The following is a 17,700-nucleotide window of genomic DNA, read 5'->3' on the forward strand; positions in this document are numbered from 1 at the left end:
CACATCCAATTCCTCGTTGTTTTATATTGTGTGTGTATATTTTCCGGCTAATGTTATTATTTATTGATAGTATTTCCTTCCTCATCCGTTTTTTTCTTCCAAGATGTTCTAGCATCAAGTGTGTATTTCGAAAAATGTTAAAAGTGTGGATTTTGTATAGTTTTTTAGTGTGGAAGTTACAATACCACATTTTATATAATTACCATAAGTTTTCCAGCGCAATCGAAGCTGGGAATGATGGTACGTGACACCACAATGACTAGCCAAATAAAATGATTAGATAATTTCGTATATGAGAATAACTGATTCCCTAATAATAGGACAATTTCTGCTGATCAAGTAATAACTACTAGTCCAGTACTATTTGGTTAGCATAATGAACTATTTCCTTTCTCACAATTTGACATTCACAGAAGCTGCGCATGTGTGTTATTAAATACCACGTGTACACGTTACCTTCTTTCTTATATATTAACTCGAATCTTTCTCCTGACCGTATTTATTTATAGAAATATACCACTATACGTAAATGTAGATGTACACCTATATGAATTAGACTCACTTTGTGATGTAAGTTTCTAAACGTATAAATAAAATGTGATTTACGACTATGGACTCTGGATCAACTTATAGAGGGAGAGAAACAAAAGCTACTGGAAACCTCCCCTACTCTCTTTGTAGGCGTTTATTTTCAAAATGCTCCGCTTTTCCAACGTTAGCGCGTGCGTCAACGGTAAGAGAGTGCTTCACTGTCTTTCGATTTCTCCCAACGACCACCTCAGCAATGTTGCTGGATGATTTCTACATGTCACGCTCCCCGACGTCCTTAGGAGATGCTATGGAGGTGGCTTTCGCTTAAGCAGGGAGATGAGAAAATCCGTCATTGCTGGTGCCTGGTGGACGGGAGATGCTCAGGACGAAGCACGCCGGCGGCTCGGGGACAGTCGTTCAAGCTGCTTAGTTCTAGGGTTTTCTCTTTAACTGGTTTTATTCCAAATTCATTTCTGGTTATTTCCGGATTTTTCATCTAATTTAAATTTTGTGTAAACCATCAAACTTTATCGGTTAGGGGCAGATTAATATTATATTAAAAACGACGATGAATATCAATTTTAGAAAGCTGTAAGTAATTCCTTCCAAGTACTGAGTATACACGTTTTGAGACAATTGATCTTTGAGATTTCTGCACCCAACGTTTATCCTAAATTTCATGTTATCATTTGAATATTTTAATACTTTCTCTTCATTACGAAAACAAACTTACGTATCGCAGCCGTTCAATGTATAATTCCTGTCTTTGGACTAAAGCCCATAGCCATAAGGAAAAACAAAAACTAATCTGAACCCATTCTTTTTTTTTTTTGATCGAAAAGCTGAACCCATTCAATGTATGCATTTAGTAGGAAAAATCTGAATTGTCTACTATTTCGTAGCTCTTAGCAAGTAGCTATTAGACAACAGACGTTAGACGTACTAAAGCTACAATCTTATCATAAAAAAATCTAAGATGATTATTCGTGTGGACATCAATTTATAGACACATTTGGCTTCATTACGAAACAAACTTACGTATCGCAGCCACACATTCATTTTGAAGCTTACAACTAGCATCTTCTTATTTTTTTCTTAGAATCCCAAAACAAACACAGTAATTCACTCCTCCCTCTCCGGATCTCTCTCTCTCTCTAAGTGTAAGCTCTTCCACCACAAAGTTTTAAGGTGATTTTGCGGATCTCTTGCTCTAGATATTTTTGATCATCATATTCTCTCATAAATATCTTTAGCTATTACCAAATATATTGGTTCATTTGATTTAATGGTTAATATTCTTGGCTTAGCTTACAGCAGACTATGATTCTGCTTTGTTTTAGAACTTTTAGTTCTATAATATGAAATAAATTAATTAATAAAAATAAATATTTTATTATTTTGAATTAACAATATAAAATATATACAATCCTATAACATAATAAAATAATATTTTGTTGCAAAATATTTTATATAAATATTTGGACCTAACAACAATATAATTAATAAATATTGTTTATAATACATAAATATAACTAACACAGGTTAGTAAAATACAAAATAATAGTGAAATTTCATGTTTACCATTTTCATGGTACTGTTATTCATATTTATTATCATTAAAAGATATTTTTAAAAATAGATTTTTCATTAATTGTCAAAAATACTCTTATATCTTTATTTTCTATATATAATAAATAATTATTTAATAATAATTTTCTTTTGTTTCTGAATTATACTTTTTCAAAATCGAACTTTTTTATAAACTTTTTTTGAATTCTTTTTGAAATTCTTTTTTTTCAAAATTTCTTTTTGAAAATTAAAAATTATCTTTGAACCTATTTTTTTAAAAAATATATATTTTAAGTATTTATTTATATATTTATTAGAATCCTAAATTTCACATTCAAAAAACTCTACCCCACCTTTTAACTCTAAATCCTAAGTTTAGATTAGTTAACACTATGAGTATAAATATCTTTTACTCTTCACTAAAAGTAAAGATAAAAGTGGTTAGTATAAACATGAAAAGTGGTACATTAAATGTGGTATTTGTGACAATTTTCATAAAATAATATTGTTTTGTAAAATGATCTCAAATTACTTAATTCTTAAAATTATCTAATATTTTTCTAAACTTATCAAAATTTTCCCAACACTATTCAAAATATCTATTATCGTCCAAATTTACAAGGAATTGTAATTATTCGAATCACTTATTTAAATATTAAATTAACTATCTGAATAATCTATATATATTTTTCGTGTTGTTCATAGTATCTGACATTTTAAAGGTTTACATCGAGTAGTGATTTTTTTCTCCCTAAATGCCCATCTTAAAGACTTAACCAACGGTATATTATCCAATCTTAAATTTAAGTAAGTGAACGAGAATAACATTAGGAGTTGCGGAGCATGAATTATATATCGTCAATTGTGCTAAAATGTAACCCAACGCAAAGTCAACTATTTGAAAATAAGTTAACCAAACTAAATTTAAAAACGTCTAAGGAAATTAAAAATTATTTAACTTTTTGTCACAAATTAATTCATATACACTCTTTTTCTTGAACTTATAAGCTCTTTTTTTTCTACTTCTTTTGGTAGGGTGTAAAAATGAGTTTGTGGTATATCATTGTTGCACTCGTCTTCTTTGCATTCATACTCATTGCAAAGAACACGAGGAAGACAAAGAAGAATTTACCTCCTGGACCACCGAGACTTCCCATAATAGGCAACTTGCACCAATTGGGATCGCAACCTCATCGTTCAATGTTCAAACTGTCTCAAAAATATGGCTCCCTAATGTCCCTAAAGTTTGGAAGCGTATCTAGTGTTGTGGCATCAACACCAGAGACTGTAATGGACGTCTTGAAAACATTCGATGTAGATTGTTGCTCACGACCTTATATGACGTACCCTGCAAGAATCACATACAATCTAAACGATCTCGTCTTTTCTCCTTACAATAAATATTGGAGGGAAGTACGGAAGATGACAGTTGTTGAACTCTACACAGCAAAAAGGGTACAATCGTTTCGACATGTAAGAGAGGAAGAAGTTTCATCCTTTGTGGATTTCATCAAGCAGTCTGCTTCATTGGAGAACCCAGTTAACTTCAACCAGAAGTTACTAAAACTGTCGGGAAGTGTGATATGTAGGGTTGCATTTGGGATCAATCTTAAAGGAAGTAAACTTGAGAAAACCTATGAACAAGTCATTGTAGAAGCATTTCAGGTGTTGGGGAGTTTTGCAGCAGCAGATTACTTCCCGGTAATTGGGAAAGTTATCGATAGGATCACGGGGTTACATGGAAAATGTGAGAAGGTTTTTGAGGCAATAGATTCGTTTTTCGATCAAGCTATAAAGCATCACCTAGAAGATGAGAGTATTAAGGATGATATCGTTGAGTTGCTCCTCAAGATGGAAAGGGGAGAGGTTGGACTTGGAGAGTATCAACTTACTCGAAACCACACTAAAGGAATTCTTCTGGTGAGTAACACAAAATTTCTTTACTTCAAATTCCAAACTCTAATTAATTTCTTGTTTGTTTTTGTTATTACAGAACATTCTTACTGCTGGAATAGACACTTCTGCTCAAACTGTGACATGGGTGATGACACATTTGATTGCAAACCCTAGAGTTATGAAGAAAGTGCAAGCAGAGATAAGAGAAGTGATCCAAAACAAAGACCACATTACAGAAGATGATATAGAACGGCTTGAGTATCTCAAAATGGTGATTAAAGAATCATTTAGGATAACACCGCTTGTGCCACTTCTAGTTCCAAGAGAAGCTTCAAAAGATGTAAAAATCGCAGGTTATGACATTCCAAAGAAAACATGGATCCATGTCAACATATGGGCTGTTCATATGAATCCAAGAGTCTGGAAAGATCCGGAAGCATTCATCCCCGAGAGGTTCATGGATAATGAGATTGACTATAGAGGTCTAAACTTTGAGTTGTTGCCATTTGGTAGTGGAAGAAGAATGTGCCCTGGTATGGGTATGGGACTAGCTTTGGTACACCTGACACTTATCAACCTTCTTTACCGATTCGATTGGAACCTTCCTGAAGGAATGAAAGCTGAAGATGTTGATCTTGAAGAATCATATGGGCTTGTTTGTCCTAAGAAAGTTCCTCTTGAGCTTATTCCTGTCCTTACCCAGTGGACTTAACTTCACTTTGCTGTATGAGAAGGGTTATGTTCTGAAATGTGCACAAAGGAAATAAATCTCTGCCCAATCAGCGTTTGTCCCGGGACGTCTTCTTGTTGAAAATGTTCTTCTAGCAACAGAGCTTGTGGCTGGATACAAATGGAAAAACATCTCAAAGCGTTGTATGCTGAAAGTGGACCTACAGAAAGCTTTCGATTCAATCAATTGGGACTTCGTTTTGAACACTCTTGAAGCTCTCGAGTTTCCAAGCCACTTCAGGAAGTTAGTCTCCCAGTGCATCACGACTACCAGATTCTCTGTATCTGTCAACGGCGAATTGTGTGGCTATTTTAAGGGAACAAAGGGTTTACGCCAGGGCGACCCACTCTCTCCCTATCTTTTTGTCATTGCGCTGGAAGTGTTCTCTCAAATGCTAAATGTGAAGTTCAGAGCGGGAGATATTGGTTATCACCCGAACACAGCGGACCTTGAGGTAACCCATCTTGCTTTTGCTGATGATCTTATGATATTCTTTGATGGTGAGAAGAACTCCCTTGCAAATATTGTTGATACTATGGAGTTATTTGCTACCTGGTCTGGTTTGAGGATGAACAAAGAAAAGACAGAACTCTTTGTAGGTGGTTTGAACCAAGCTGAAACTACTGATTTGACAAGTCTAGGTTTCACTTTGGGTTCAATGCCAGTCCGCTACTTGGGTCTTCCTCTGATGCACCGCAAGCTGCACATTTCTGAATACAGGCCACTCTTGGTGAAAATCTCGGGCCACTTCACTGCTTGGTCTTCTAAAAAGCTTTCTTATGCTGGTCGAGCTGAGTTGATTAAATCGGTTATCTATGGAAATATAAATTTCTGGACCTCTGCCTTTGTTCTTCCTAAAGGATGCTTGCAGCAAATTCAGAGCTTGTGCTCCCGCTTCCTATGGACTGGAAAAGTTACTGATCGTGGAGTTGCAAAGATTGCGTGGAGTACAGTTTGTTTACCCAAAAAAGAAGGGGGGGCTTGGCTTTAGAAATCTAGAAATTTGGAACAAGACCCTCTGTCTGAAGCTGGTCTGGAGGTTATATATCCCTAACCCATCTTTATGGGCTTCTTGGATTAAGAAGTACAGAATTGGAGATGAGAGTTTATGGAGTCTCGAAGCTAAAAATGCGGGTTCAGGGACATGGAGATCTCTCTTAAACCTGCGATCTTTAGCTACAAACTTCTTGAGAGCAGAGGTTGGAAATGGTGAAACCACAAGCTTTTGGTGGGATATTTGGACCCCTTTAGGTCGCTTAATCAATATATTCGGCGACACAGGTCCCCGTGAGCTCTCAATTCCTTTATTTGCTTCAGTTGCTGATAGCTGTGATGAAAATGGTTGGAGACTGAGAGGTGCGCGCTCGCCTGCTGCAGAGACCCTCCATATTCATCTCACGAGTATACATCTGCCGTCATCCTCACAAACTGAGGATGTATTTTACTGGCTCATTGATGGGGAGAACTTAGATGACTTCTCTGCCTCTCGAACATGGGAGGCGATTAGAAACAGAGCTCCTGCAGTCACTTGGTCAAACAGTGTATGGTTCAAAATGGCAACTCCTCGACATGCTTTCCTCATGTGGATCGCACAGAACGATAGGATGCCAACTAGAGTGAGGCTCGCAAGCTGGGGCCTTGGGGTTTCATCAAACTGTTGCCTCTGTGACTCAGCGCCGGAGACCCGTGACCATCTGCTCCTGCGTTGTGACATCAGTAAACAGGTTTGGGTTTTGATTCTGAGAAGATTGGGGTATACTCACTCATGCTTCATCACTTGGACATCTTTTATTGAGTGGTTATCTCTCACGGATTTCACTACTCCACTGATACTTAAAAGAATTGTTGCTCACGCAACTATCTATAGTATCTGGGGGGAAAGGAACAAACGTCTGCATGACGGAATCTCGTCTACACCTCAAATGTTGTATAAGCTCATTGATCGCCATATCAGAGATACAATCTTGGGGAAACAGCACAGCAAGAAGAGTTTCAAGAACCTTATGCTTTCTTGGCTGATGAATGATTAGAAAGTCTTTTGTTATGGGTTACACTTTGTTTTTATCCTTTTTTGCCAAAGTGCATCCCATCTAGCTTTAACTATTTTGTAAAATCTTACAAACTCTTCTCATATTTATATGAAATTCAAATTCTTGGCAAAAAAAAAAAAAAAAAAAAAAAACTTGTGTATTTTATAATTTTGTACGTATAAGTTCTTTGTTTAAACGATTTCTTAAAGATGTGTCTCCCCAACTGATATAAATAAGTAAGATTTCATATTTTAAAATGTAAACGTTCTGAAGTAATGTGAAGATCTTATACCATTACCATCCACTCATCAAGAAGATGATTGTTCAAGTAAACATAACTTTTTTTTTTGTAACTGTACATAAAACTTTAGAGGCTAGAGCTAAGCACTCACAGGTGTATTTTTCTTTTGATTTTCTGTGATTCTTGCTTGCTTCCTTGTATCTCTTAACTCTTATTATAAATTAGTGGAAACCCTTTTTCAAAAAGTATGTGGGTATTTTTCCGGTTAGTGTTTTTAATTATTTATGGTAATAAGTGACACGATTATGACTAGTCAAATAAAACCGATTAGATTTCTTCATATTTGAGAAGAATTGATTCTCTAATCTAGATTTATACGAGAACTGCTGATCATGTAATAACCACTAGTCCAGTTCCATCTGGTTAACATAATGAACTGTTTCCTTTTTTTCATAAATTGATATATAAGCTGGATGTGTGTGTTTGCCTACCATGTGCGTTAGCCATATTTCGTCCATATATTATTATTAAACTAGAGGTCTTCCGGCGCTACGCGCCGGGTTCGGATATTTTATTTTATCCAATTTTCAAAATCTTGTGTTTTGGTATTTAGTTGTTAGGAGTGATGTAGTTGAGTGTTGTTGAAAGGTTTTGCATCTTAAAAAGTGTTTAAATTGGTATAGTCTTTACGGGAAGTTAGTGTTTTTAAGTGTTTATATTTTGGAGTTGATATATGAGCGCATGTTTCGTATCTCAGTGTAATATCTGGTGTTGTATCCATGCGGTTTTCTTTATTTTCAATTTCGTTTTACTAAGTTATGGTAAAGGGGTTGAGCTCTTAAACTGAGCATTTTGAAAGAACTGATAAATTAAATTTAAAATAAATATTCTACGTCACTGGAAATGAATATCTCAGTAACCATCTTAGATCCTCTCAGCGTTTTTTTGTGTACATATCAATGGGAAGATCAATGAGGCATTTAGATTGTCGAACTTCTGTGAGGAAGATAAGCAATGCTGATCGTGATAATCATTCATGCGTTCACTTCTTCAGTCTTCGATAATCGTAATCATTCATGCATTCACTGGAAATTGATTGTTAGTAAATTTAATTATTTTAGATCAACTGAGTTTTAATGATGATTTTTGTTAGACCATTCTAAAATCACATATAAAATTATGAGATTTGTTTTTTTTTTTAATAAGAAACTTTACTTAAACATTCTAAAATGATTAGAAGTCTCCTGAAAATTATAATTTTAACTATTCTCAATAACATTAGTTTTCAAAACGTTTTATTAAATAGTAGGTTTTTTTATTTTTAATGACATTGGATTTCATACACAATTTATCAAATAGTAATTCTATAACATTCATTTTTTTAAAAAAAATTGTGCTTGTATAACAATAAATTTGTCATTTAAAACAAATCATCTTGACTATTTTGCATGCTTCATTGCATGGGAAGTATATATATATATTTTGTCATGTTATAGCAATGTTTTTTTCGTATTATTTTAAAAAGTATTTTAATGGGAAATGCAAAATGGAAACAAAGTAAGCAAGGAATACAAATTGAAGATCTATTCGAATCTTGAACGTGTACCAAAAATCCAAAATGAGAAATTTAAAGGTTATGAAGAACGTGAACTTGTAAACGCAAAGAACGTTTTGGTGTATAGCATGTTCTTTAATCCATGAGATCATTGAATCCCGACATCATCTTGTAGAACTCGATCAGCAAGAAGAAATGAAAACAGTTGGAGCAGACCATGGTATCAGCTCCCTCTTGAGGATGGCAGTTTAGATGTGGCCACATTTTCTGCATTGAACTCACATAGGTTTGTTTCATGTGAAGAAAGGGGCGTGCCATAGAACGCTGGAAATTTGCCATGCAATCTTCCACCACTGAAATACCTTTATCATCGGTGAGTTTGTTGATGATTTTCACTCCGTTCTCAGTCTCGCCGATGGCCATGAGGAGAACACCATAAACGTACGTCCCTTGGATGTGACCACCCTTTGAAGCTATGTGGATTTGCTCAAATGGTGTTATTTTATAATAGAGTTATTCTATTATAGTATATAATGCATAAGAGATTATAGAGTTCTATTGGAGATGCACTTACTTAATTGAATGGTATTATATTGCGACAAAAAATGGGTTTATTAATAGGTTACAAAACTATCACCAAAGACCAATCTCTTTTGCTTGTTGTTGTAATTTAGTTGTTGTATGAACTCTGGGTAATGGGCCGGTTTGGACCCACTATCTATTTTAATTTTAGTAATTGTTTCACAAAAAAGACCAATCATGCAAGCATGGATCTTGGTCCTTACTTAGACAAGAATGAGTACGAAATGATATTAGTTATCTAACTTTTGGACAAAACTATTTTTTATGTTTTTTATAGTTGTATATAATTTATATTTTCCATATAAGAAGAAGAGAAGACGTTGTTAATATAATCCAAAAAATGAAGAACTGAAGCTCTGTTTTCCGTCAGTAAAAGGAAGAACTGAAGCTCTGTTTTTCTAAAAAAATATTTTTTTTTTATCTGCAGGAACAACTTTGTTTTTCTTTTTTTTTTCAATCCAAATGTCGGTTGAGTTATAAAACAAAACCATAGACCACATTCTTTAAACAACTGTTTTTTGAAATGAATAAAATTCAACATTCTTTTAAAAGAAAAAGGTATAAAGAATTTTCTAATCGTGTTTCTTACACATTCAAGCAAGCAAAACCAGTCTAATGTCCGACGTCCTTGTTAAATCTATGAATCAAAACGTTCACTTAAAAACCAAAAAGAGGAAATACTAATCACAATCCAAATTAACTAAGATGAAGATCCAAAAGAACTTCATATAAAAAGATAAATGTAAAGTGTGTGAGACTATATTTTTTCTTATATAAACATGATTTATTTCCGAGAAGGAACAGTGTGACAGTCTATTCTAGTATTCAGCACGGATCAGATATATGGGTTTTTGAAACTATATGTGATTTTTTTTCGTTTCGTCTGAATCGACAATTTACAATCTGAATTGCTTTGAGACTATCTAGATAATCAATGTTCGGATTTTCAATAAAATATGTTTTTAGTCGAATCAAATCTGTTCGCGAAAATAAAATAAACTTTATTTTTAATTTTTTTATAATTTAGTGAAAACAAAAATATATTTTGAATGGTACCACAAATAATAGCGACATCATATGAGATCATAAAGTTTCGTGCGAGTGAATCGGGTGGACAGAGATATTAGTGTGAGAGGTTCAAACCAAATGATAAACTTATCATATTATTCTTTAAAAAATTGAGATCTCTATACTATCCTCTGTAGTTAAATGTTATTATACACGAACCATTGAAAATCAAAAAAACAGGAGCAGTGGTTGGCCGAACATGAGCAAGACATGCTGTAACACATCATCAGTTGTTCTTTCTTCAACTTGTTTGTCGTTGCTTTTGAATATTAGTCGACGGACATCACCCAATCGTTTGTTGTCTCTATCTTCATTCAGAGCATAACCAGGTTTTCTCCAAAACATTATAGATAATTTCCTTAGCTACAACAAACACTGAGACAAAATAAAACACACAGAAATAGCTTTCATCCAATTTACAGCAATAAACCAGTTTCACATTAACGATCAACCTTGCTTCTGATCTCAAACCACAAAACCTTCTTTAGTAAAGAAACTTTCTGATTGTTCACAACAACTAAAGTTCTCAACTCTTGAAGAGAAATCATACATCAAAAAAGGGTTTCTCTCCAGAGAAATAAGGAGAACCCCATTCCTTCGTAACTGTCTTCTGTAACATATCAAAGAAGAAACCATAGACCCTAGAGAACGTTGATAATTTAAACTTTAGTGAAAATCTTTTCGTTTCAGATATCTTTTTTTCTGCCTATGCCTTGTGTGCAGTTGATGCTCCTATAGCTGTTAGATAAAACCACCAAAGAAACAAAGGAAGTTCAGAAATTAATTAACCAAAACATGTGAGCATGAGCAATAACTTCTGGTTTCACCTTGTTTCTAGCTTTATTGATCTCCTGCAAAAATAAAGAAAAAGATATTGTTTTTTTTTGTTCAGACACTGAATCAAACCAAAACATGTCTTCAATTTGTGTATTCCTTCGAATTTAACTCGTGTTTTCTTAGCTAAATTGTTTTAATTTTTGTTAATCAAAGAAAACACTGCTATATTCTCCTGATCTGAAAAACCAAAATCGAAACCAATAAATTAACTGTAGACAATGAGATCAAAAGTAGAGACTCTAGACAAATCCAGAATGAGATGGCAAACTTGGTCAGCCGGTTTACTTGTCCAAACGGATCTAACCCATTTTCTTGGTGATTAAACTCCTCTTGAGTTTTAGAGTTAGTGATATCAGAGAAACTCTGTCTAACTCTTTCTAAACTGTAAAAGAGATGAATGTTGAAGAGGTGATATATACCTTCAATTCTTATCGTTGCCAACTTGCCATTATGCGTTGAGTGCTTTGACTCTTTTCGTTGAAAATGGTTTGTATACCCATAAGTTCCCCAACGTTATCTGCAAACCACCACTTAAATGAAGACTTCTTTCCTGGGTTATGTAAAAATGTTATTTGGTGTGCTTTTAAAGGAATTAGATTAAACTGAACCTGGCAAGTCGGTGTTTGTGTTAGCCAAATCAGATTGTGTCAAAGTTGCAGAACCACCAGAAGCTCTCTCTCGGATTCTGTTCCACCGTCGCAGCAATCTCAACGAACATGGTTTGGTCCGTAAAACTAATAGCAACAGGGGCGTCAACAGACCTGATGTTCGTGTTGCTTGGTGTAACATCAAAAACTCTTGCTCATGATCTCTCTTTCAAGATTTCCCTAAAGGTGTTCAAGTGGCAAACGTTGATAGGCTTGGATTAGCGTTGACTGCGAAGGGGTAAGATGGATCAGAAAACTACAAAATCCATAAACTCGTTCTGTTAATTTGATAAACAAAGAGATATTCGACATACCTTCCCATTAATCAGCAGGATATCAATGCCCAAAATCGAAGCAGACGTATCAGACTATCAAGGAATAACATTAGATATGAATTAGGAGGAGGAGCGTTACGGCGTCGGTGAAGACGAATGGGAAGCGTTACCGGGACAGTTACACAATTGGGAGGATTTGCCTTAAATCCACGGTTCCAAAAACACGGCAGTGCTCGTGACCTCGAAATGACGGAAATATGGAAGAAGGGTGAATCGTTTATGGGCCTATTATGCTAGATTTAACTACTCATTAAACATTTAAGGTCCATCTTCGAACTCTGCAGCATGAAAATTAAAACTGGAGCCGCCACATTTAAGATTTGGGCTTAATCTGCAAATGTAATAAAAGCCCAGATGAAATAAACGGATTAATAGACCTGAAGCAAAAAAAATCGGAAACAGCTTAGTGTGCTGACACGTGTCACGAAATGCCCCACTCTTTATGGTGATGTGGCTGCAGGAGGTGAGAGAAAACCCAACTTTATTGTATAAGATGGGAATACGACATGTTCTTTTGCCTGCGATCTATCAACTCGAATCTTTTTCCTGGCGTATTTATTTGTATACTACGATACGTACTTGGTTGACAAAAAGAAAATTACGATACGTAAATGTAAGTGTGCATCCATATGAATTAGACTAACCTGGTGATCTAAGTTTCTAAACGTATAACTAAATATAATCGATACTATTAAAATCAACGATGAATATCAATTTTAGAAAGCTATAATCTTACTAATAATTTAGTTTGGTTAGTGATTAACTTTTTATATAAAAGAAGAGTTTATTATCCCAATCTCGCCTATTTATATATAGGAAAATATAAAACATGATAAATCGTTTTGAACATATGGAACCAATATATCTGGACTAAATAGAACTCTATATATACATCAACTTTGCTTGTTGTTTAGAGAAACTACAACGTTTCTCATTTCAGTCTAATTCAAACTAATTCCACCCACTTTTTACTATGAAATAGCAACTTTGAATTACCCCCCTATTTTGGATTAAATCTGAAAAGAAAAAAAAAATCAAATTAAAACTCATTCTAAATAAAAGCTTGTACACAAAATCCATAAATTAAAGTCCATAGTTTTTTTTTTTGAAAGGGTTAATTAAAGTCCATAGTTATCAATTCCTTCCAAGTAGTGAGTAGGACACGTTTTAATTTATGGAATTGATAACTATGGACTTATTTTGAAAGGCCAATGCATCAAGAAGATAAACGGTTAATGCTTTATCCTCTGTTTTTTTCTGAACGGCCAATGCATTAATAAGAAAAGGTCAAAGATGGTTACACGATGAAATCACAGCTACGCAGGGCTCACTTTGCCAATGCATCAGTTGCTCTGTTCTCATATGTACCCACCGCTTTATCCTAGATTTCATATTATCATATGAAAATTTAATTATTTCTCTACATTATCATTTGCATTTATATCGTGGACTAAAGCTCATGCTAAAGGCAAAAATCCTAATTAATCTGAACCCATGCTAAAGTATATGGTAAAAGTTTTACCAAAAAAAAAGTATATGGTAAAAGCTATGATTTTCTATGTACGCATTTGGCTGAAAAATCTGAATTGTCTACTATTTCGTAGATCTTGGCACGTAGCTATTAGACACCAGACGGTCCAAACCTACTAAAGTTTAGAATATTATCATGAAATATATCTAAGAAGATGATCTGTGTACACACATTTCAATAGTCACTTGGCTTCTTTACAAAGCAAACATACGTATCTTACTAAGTTACAAAAAAAAACCCAAAAAACTAACATAAAAAGGATGGGACATATGCAAATGCACAGTTCACAGTTCACAGATGTCTAAACATCTTCTCTTTTTTTTGGGTCAACGCATCTAACATCTTCTTATCTCTCAGAATCTCAACCCAAGCATAGTAATTCACTACTCCCTCACTCTAAGTGTAAGCTCTTCCACCACAAAGTTTTAAGGTGATTTTATGGATCTCTTGCTCTAGATATTCATATTTTCTCATAAATATCTTTAGTTATTACCATATATATATATTGTGTTATCTGATTTAGGTAAGTATTCTTGAGTTGGCTTACGGTAGACTATAAGTCTTTGATTTAAATTTTTCTGCTTAAACACTTAAACATCTTCCTTTTTTTTGGGTCAACGCATCTAACATCTTCTTATCTATCAGAATCTCAAAAAGACCGTAATTAACTACTCCCTCTCTGGATCCCTCTCTCTAAGTGTAAGCTCTTCCTTCACAAAGTTTAAGGTAATTTTACGGATCTCTCGCTCTAGATATTCATATTTTCTCAAAAATATATCTTTAGTTATTACCATATATTTATTCTTTCATTCGATTTAGGTAAGTTTTTGGCTTGGCTCACGGCAGGCTATGATTCTTTGATTTAAATTTTTCTACGTAAACACTTAATTTAAGCATCTGATCATCCATATCCTACCCGCTGTTCATATTATCCAAGCTTTTTAAAAGGTTTACTTCGAGTAGTAAATTTTGCTCCTTAAAGACCTACCTTTACAGCTTTACCAACCATATTATCCAATCTTTTTTAAGAAATTGACGAAAATAAAATTAGAAGTTAACGAGAATTAATTATATATCGTCCGTTGTGGCAAAACATAAACCAACGCAAAGTCAACTATTCAAAATAGGTTTACCAAAATATATGTAAAAATATTAAAAAGTTTATCTTTGTGAAACAAAGTGTATATTATTTAACTCGTTGTCTCTGATTAGATTTAAAGTCTCTATCTTACATAAGGCAACTATAAATTATTTAACTATTTCTCTCAAATTCATTCATACAAACTCTCTTTTTTTTTAACTTATAAACTCTCTTCTTCAACTTATTTTGGTAGGTTGTAAAAATGAGTTTGTGGTATATCGTTGTTGCTCTCGTTTTCTTTGCATTCATACTCATTCCAAAGAACACGAGGAAGACAAAGAAGAATCTACCTCCCGGACCACCAAGACTTCCCATAATTGGCAACTTGCACCAATTGGGATCGCATCCTCATCGTTCCTTGTTCAAACTATCCCAAAAGTACGGCCCTCTAATGTCCCTCAAGTTTGGAAGTGTGTATACTGTTGTGGCATCAACACCAGATACAGTTAAGGACCTCTTGAAAACATTCGATGTAGATTGTTGCTCACGACCTTATTTGACGTATCCTGCAAGAATCACATACAACCTAAAGGATCTCAGCTTTTCTCCTTACGATAAATACTGGAGGGAAGTACGAAAGATGACAGTTGTTGAACTATACACAGCAAAAAGGGTGCAAGCTTTTCGACACGTAAGGGAAGAAGAAGTTTCATCCTTTGTGGATTTCATCAAGCAGTCTGCTTCACTGGAGAATCCAGTTAACTTCAACAAGAAGTTACTGGAACTGTCTGGAAGTGTGATATGCAAAGTTGGTTTTGGGATCAAGCTTAAAGGGAGTAAACTTGAGAAAACCTATGACCAAGTCATTGTAGAAGCATTTCAGGTGTTGGGGAGTTTTGCAGCAGCAGATTACTTCCCGTTTTTTGGTAAAATCATCGATAGGATCACCGGGTTACATAGCAAATGTGAGAGAGTTTTTAAGACATTAGATTCATTTTTCGAACAAGCTATAAAGCATCACCTTGATGATGAGAGTATTAAGGATGATATCGTTGACTTGCTCCTCAAGATGGAAAAGGGAGAGGTTGGACTTGGAGAGTATCAACTTACTCGACACCACACCAAAGGAATTCTTCTGGTGAGTAACAATTTTTTATTTAATTCTAACTCCAAACTCTAATATTTTTGTTATAACAGAATATACTTATTGCTGGAATAGACACTTCTGCCCAAACTGTGACATGGGTAATGACACATTTGATTACAAACCCAAGAGTTATGAAGAAAGTGCAAGCAGAAGTGAGAGAAGTGATCCAAAGCAAAGATCACATCTCAGAAGATGATATAAAACAACTCGAATATCTCAAACTGGTCATCAAAGAAACATTTAGGATAACACCCCTAGTGCCAATTCTAATTCCAAGAGAGGCTTCAAAAGATTTAAAAATCGGAGGTTATGACATTCCAAAGAAAACATGGATCCGTGCCAACATATGGGCTGTTCACATGAATCCGAGCGTATGGAAAGATCCAGAAGCATTCATCCCCGAGAGGTTCATGGATAATGAGATTGACTATAGAGGTCTAAACTTTGAGTTGTTGCCGTTTAGTAGCGGAAGGAGAATGTGCCCTGGTATGGATATGGGTTTGGCTTTGGTGCACTTGACCCTGATCAATCTTCTTTACCGTTTCGATTGGAAGCTTCCAGATGGAATGAAAGCTGAAGATGTTGACCTTGGAGAATCATATGGACTTGTCTGTCCTAAGAAAGTTCCACTTGAGCTTATCCCGGTCCTTACCCAGTGGAGTTGATCACTTCACTTTGCTTTATAAACAAGGTAACGTTCCGCGTTGTGTTGTTACTTGTGAGCCAAGATAATAAACCCTTAAATAAATGTATTTTTTTGTTTATATGGGGGGAAGTTTCATTTTATAATTTTGTATGAGTTTTTTTTTGTTTAAACCATTTCTTGAAGATGTGTAAGCTTTATGAAGTAATGTGAAGATCTTATACCATTATCATCAAGAAATATATTTGTTCACATAAACATAACTTCTTGGGATCATTATAAGGACTAGAGCTAAGCACTCACAGGTGGTGTTGGAGGAAGACACTGTCTTCTCCTTTCACCTCTTCGGTTTCGGTTTAAAGAACCTGGTGAAGAAAGTGAAGAGCTAGGTGGAAACCTACTTGACCTGCTCCTAAGTTTCTTCACTTCCGGGATCTTCTCCTCTTTTGATCTCACCTGCCTCACCTTTGCCTCGTTCAGCTCTGCCGGCAGAACACAGTTGCAGAACAAACCTAAAAAACCAAACACAAACATAAAAGTCACGACCTTTTACTAAAACAGAGTAAAAAACAGAGTCAAATGCTCTGTTTTCGTTGCTTCTTACCGAAGCGAGCAAGACGGTTAACCCAACTAGGGATAGATCTTCTTGTCAGCCGAACACAAACATCATTGCAGAAGTGATTACAGTTCTTGGTAATGAGATGGTACGTGTTTCCGCAGTACCCTTCAGCAAGCTTCTCCATAAAGGCACAGACTTGTTGAGGATCCAACTCTGTTCTTCCAATCAAAATAGACTTCCTGAAAGTGAAGCCTGGACATTGCTTCGGTTCCACCTCGAAGATTCCCGTTGTTGAATGCTCGTGAGCTCCGAAACCGTATTCAACCCCATGAACTAACCAAAACAATTGAGATCCAAGTTAGGTCAAAAAGTTTCCATATTTGGAAACTACTGAAAAAAGAAACAAACAAACAAGCCGACAGAGGGAGAGTAGAAAGGCTATAGACCTTCAACGCCAGAGTGGTAGACTCCAAGTCCTAGCCAGTAAGCGTAGCCATTGATGGGAGTGAGATCGTATACATTCAGGTAAACCGGAACCGAACCGGGTTTCTTCTTCCGGCTGTTAACCACCACCATTCTACACAACATTTCTCTTTAACCGACCAAGGAAGGACCCTTAAAAAAATTTATTCTTTCGTGGCCTTCTTCTGTTAATCTGAGAGAGAAGTTTCTTTCTTAAATAAGATCTTGTTTCTTAAAAGCTACACTAGATCTCGAT

At 35.1% G+C, this 17,700-nt stretch overlaps 3 protein-coding genes and 1 long non-coding RNA gene across 10 annotated transcripts; 2 read left to right on the forward strand and 2 right to left on the reverse strand.

Annotated features, from left to right (window-relative positions):
* Nucleotides 1–1,516: 1,516 nt before the first annotated feature.
* On the forward strand, nt 1,517–9,819 carry LOC106403966 (cytochrome P450 71B11). Of its 4 annotated transcripts, XR_007318920.1 has the most exons (4): nt 1,517–1,719; nt 3,136–4,020; nt 4,094–4,772; nt 6,905–9,819. XR_007318920.1 is itself a non-coding variant. In XM_013844740.3 (3 exons), exons 2-3 carry the CDS (start codon nt 3,145–3,147, stop codon nt 4,706–4,708), a joined length of 1,491 nt encoding a protein of 496 aa, XP_013700194.1. In that variant the 5' UTR covers nt 1,517–1,719; nt 3,136–3,144; the 3' UTR covers nt 4,709–6,878. The 4 variants fall into 4 exon arrangements, 3 of the variants coding, with proteins under 3 accessions (XP_013700194.1, XP_022561669.1, XP_048602285.1); XM_013844740.3 differs by lacking the exon at nt 6,905–9,819 and having other exon boundaries at nt 4,094–6,878; XM_022705948.2 differs by lacking the exon at nt 6,905–9,819 and having other exon boundaries at nt 1,576–1,691; nt 4,094–6,878.
* On the forward strand, nt 1,578–16,652 carry LOC106403973 (cytochrome P450 71B11). 4 transcript variants are annotated; one of them, XM_048746329.1, is made up of 5 exons: nt 1,578–1,719; nt 13,910–13,982; nt 14,198–14,278; nt 14,887–15,771; nt 15,831–16,652. In XM_048746329.1, exons 4-5 carry the CDS (start codon nt 14,896–14,898, stop codon nt 16,443–16,445), a joined length of 1,491 nt encoding a protein of 496 aa, XP_048602286.1. In that variant the 5' UTR covers nt 1,578–1,719; nt 13,910–13,982; nt 14,198–14,278; nt 14,887–14,895; the 3' UTR covers nt 16,446–16,652. The 4 variants fall into 4 exon arrangements, with proteins under 4 accessions (XP_048602286.1, XP_013700200.1, XP_013700203.1 ...); XM_013844746.3 differs by lacking the exon at nt 1,578–1,719 and having other exon boundaries at nt 12,503–13,982; XM_013844749.3 differs by lacking the exon at nt 1,578–1,719 and having other exon boundaries at nt 12,503–13,954.
* Nucleotides 10,579–12,250, reverse strand: LOC106403991. The gene is made up of 5 exons (XR_001280982.3): nt 12,001–12,250; nt 11,648–11,914; nt 11,459–11,556; nt 11,030–11,053; nt 10,579–10,940 (listed from the first exon to the last, which is right to left on the reverse strand). It is a non-coding gene; the product is annotated as an uncharacterized LOC106403991 (long non-coding RNA).
* LOC106403983 (deSI-like protein At4g17486) lies at nt 16,624–17,638 on the reverse strand. Its single transcript, XM_013844753.3, has 3 exons — nt 17,429–17,638; nt 17,028–17,315; nt 16,624–16,935 (listed from the first exon to the last, which is right to left on the reverse strand). Exons 1-3 carry the CDS (start codon nt 17,568–17,570, stop codon nt 16,715–16,717), a joined length of 651 nt encoding a protein of 216 aa, XP_013700207.1. The 5' UTR covers nt 17,571–17,638; the 3' UTR covers nt 16,624–16,714.
* Nucleotides 17,639–17,700: the final 62 nt, after the last annotated feature.

This window comes from Brassica napus, chromosome A2 (assembly GCF_020379485.1).
Source record: "Brassica napus cultivar Da-Ae chromosome A2, Da-Ae, whole genome shotgun sequence".
In the NCBI taxonomy this organism is placed as follows: Eukaryota; Viridiplantae; Streptophyta; class Magnoliopsida; order Brassicales; family Brassicaceae; genus Brassica; species Brassica napus.

What these genes read in the sequence shown, in the direction of transcription:
- LOC106403966 (XM_013844740.3), top strand. Translation starts at nt 3,145, where the DNA reads ATGAGTTTGTGGTATATCATTGTTGCACTCGTCTTCTTTGCATTCATA. An exon ending in ACACTAAAGGAATTCTTCTG is followed by an intron (nt 4,021 to 4,093) that starts GTGAGTAACACA and finishes TTGTTATTACAG; the next exon opens with AACATTCTTACTGCTGGAAT.
- LOC106403973 (XM_048746329.1), top strand. Translation starts at nt 14,896, where the DNA reads ATGAGTTTGTGGTATATCGTTGTTGCTCTCGTTTTCTTTGCATTCATA. An exon ending in ACACCAAAGGAATTCTTCTG is followed by an intron (nt 15,772 to 15,830) that starts GTGAGTAACAAT and finishes TTGTTATAACAG; the next exon opens with AATATACTTATTGCTGGAAT.
- LOC106403983 (XM_013844753.3), bottom strand. Translation starts at nt 17,570, where the DNA reads ATGTTGTGTAGAATGGTGGTGGTTAACAGCCGGAAGAAGAAACCCGGT. An exon ending in CTACCACTCTGGCGTTGAAG is followed by an intron (nt 17,316 to 17,428) that starts GTCTATAGCCTT and finishes TGTTTTGGTTAG; the next exon opens with TTCATGGGGTTGAATACGGT. An exon ending in TAACCGTCTTGCTCGCTTCG is followed by an intron (nt 16,936 to 17,027) that starts GTAAGAAGCAAC and finishes TTGGTTTTTTAG; the next exon opens with GTTTGTTCTGCAACTGTGTT.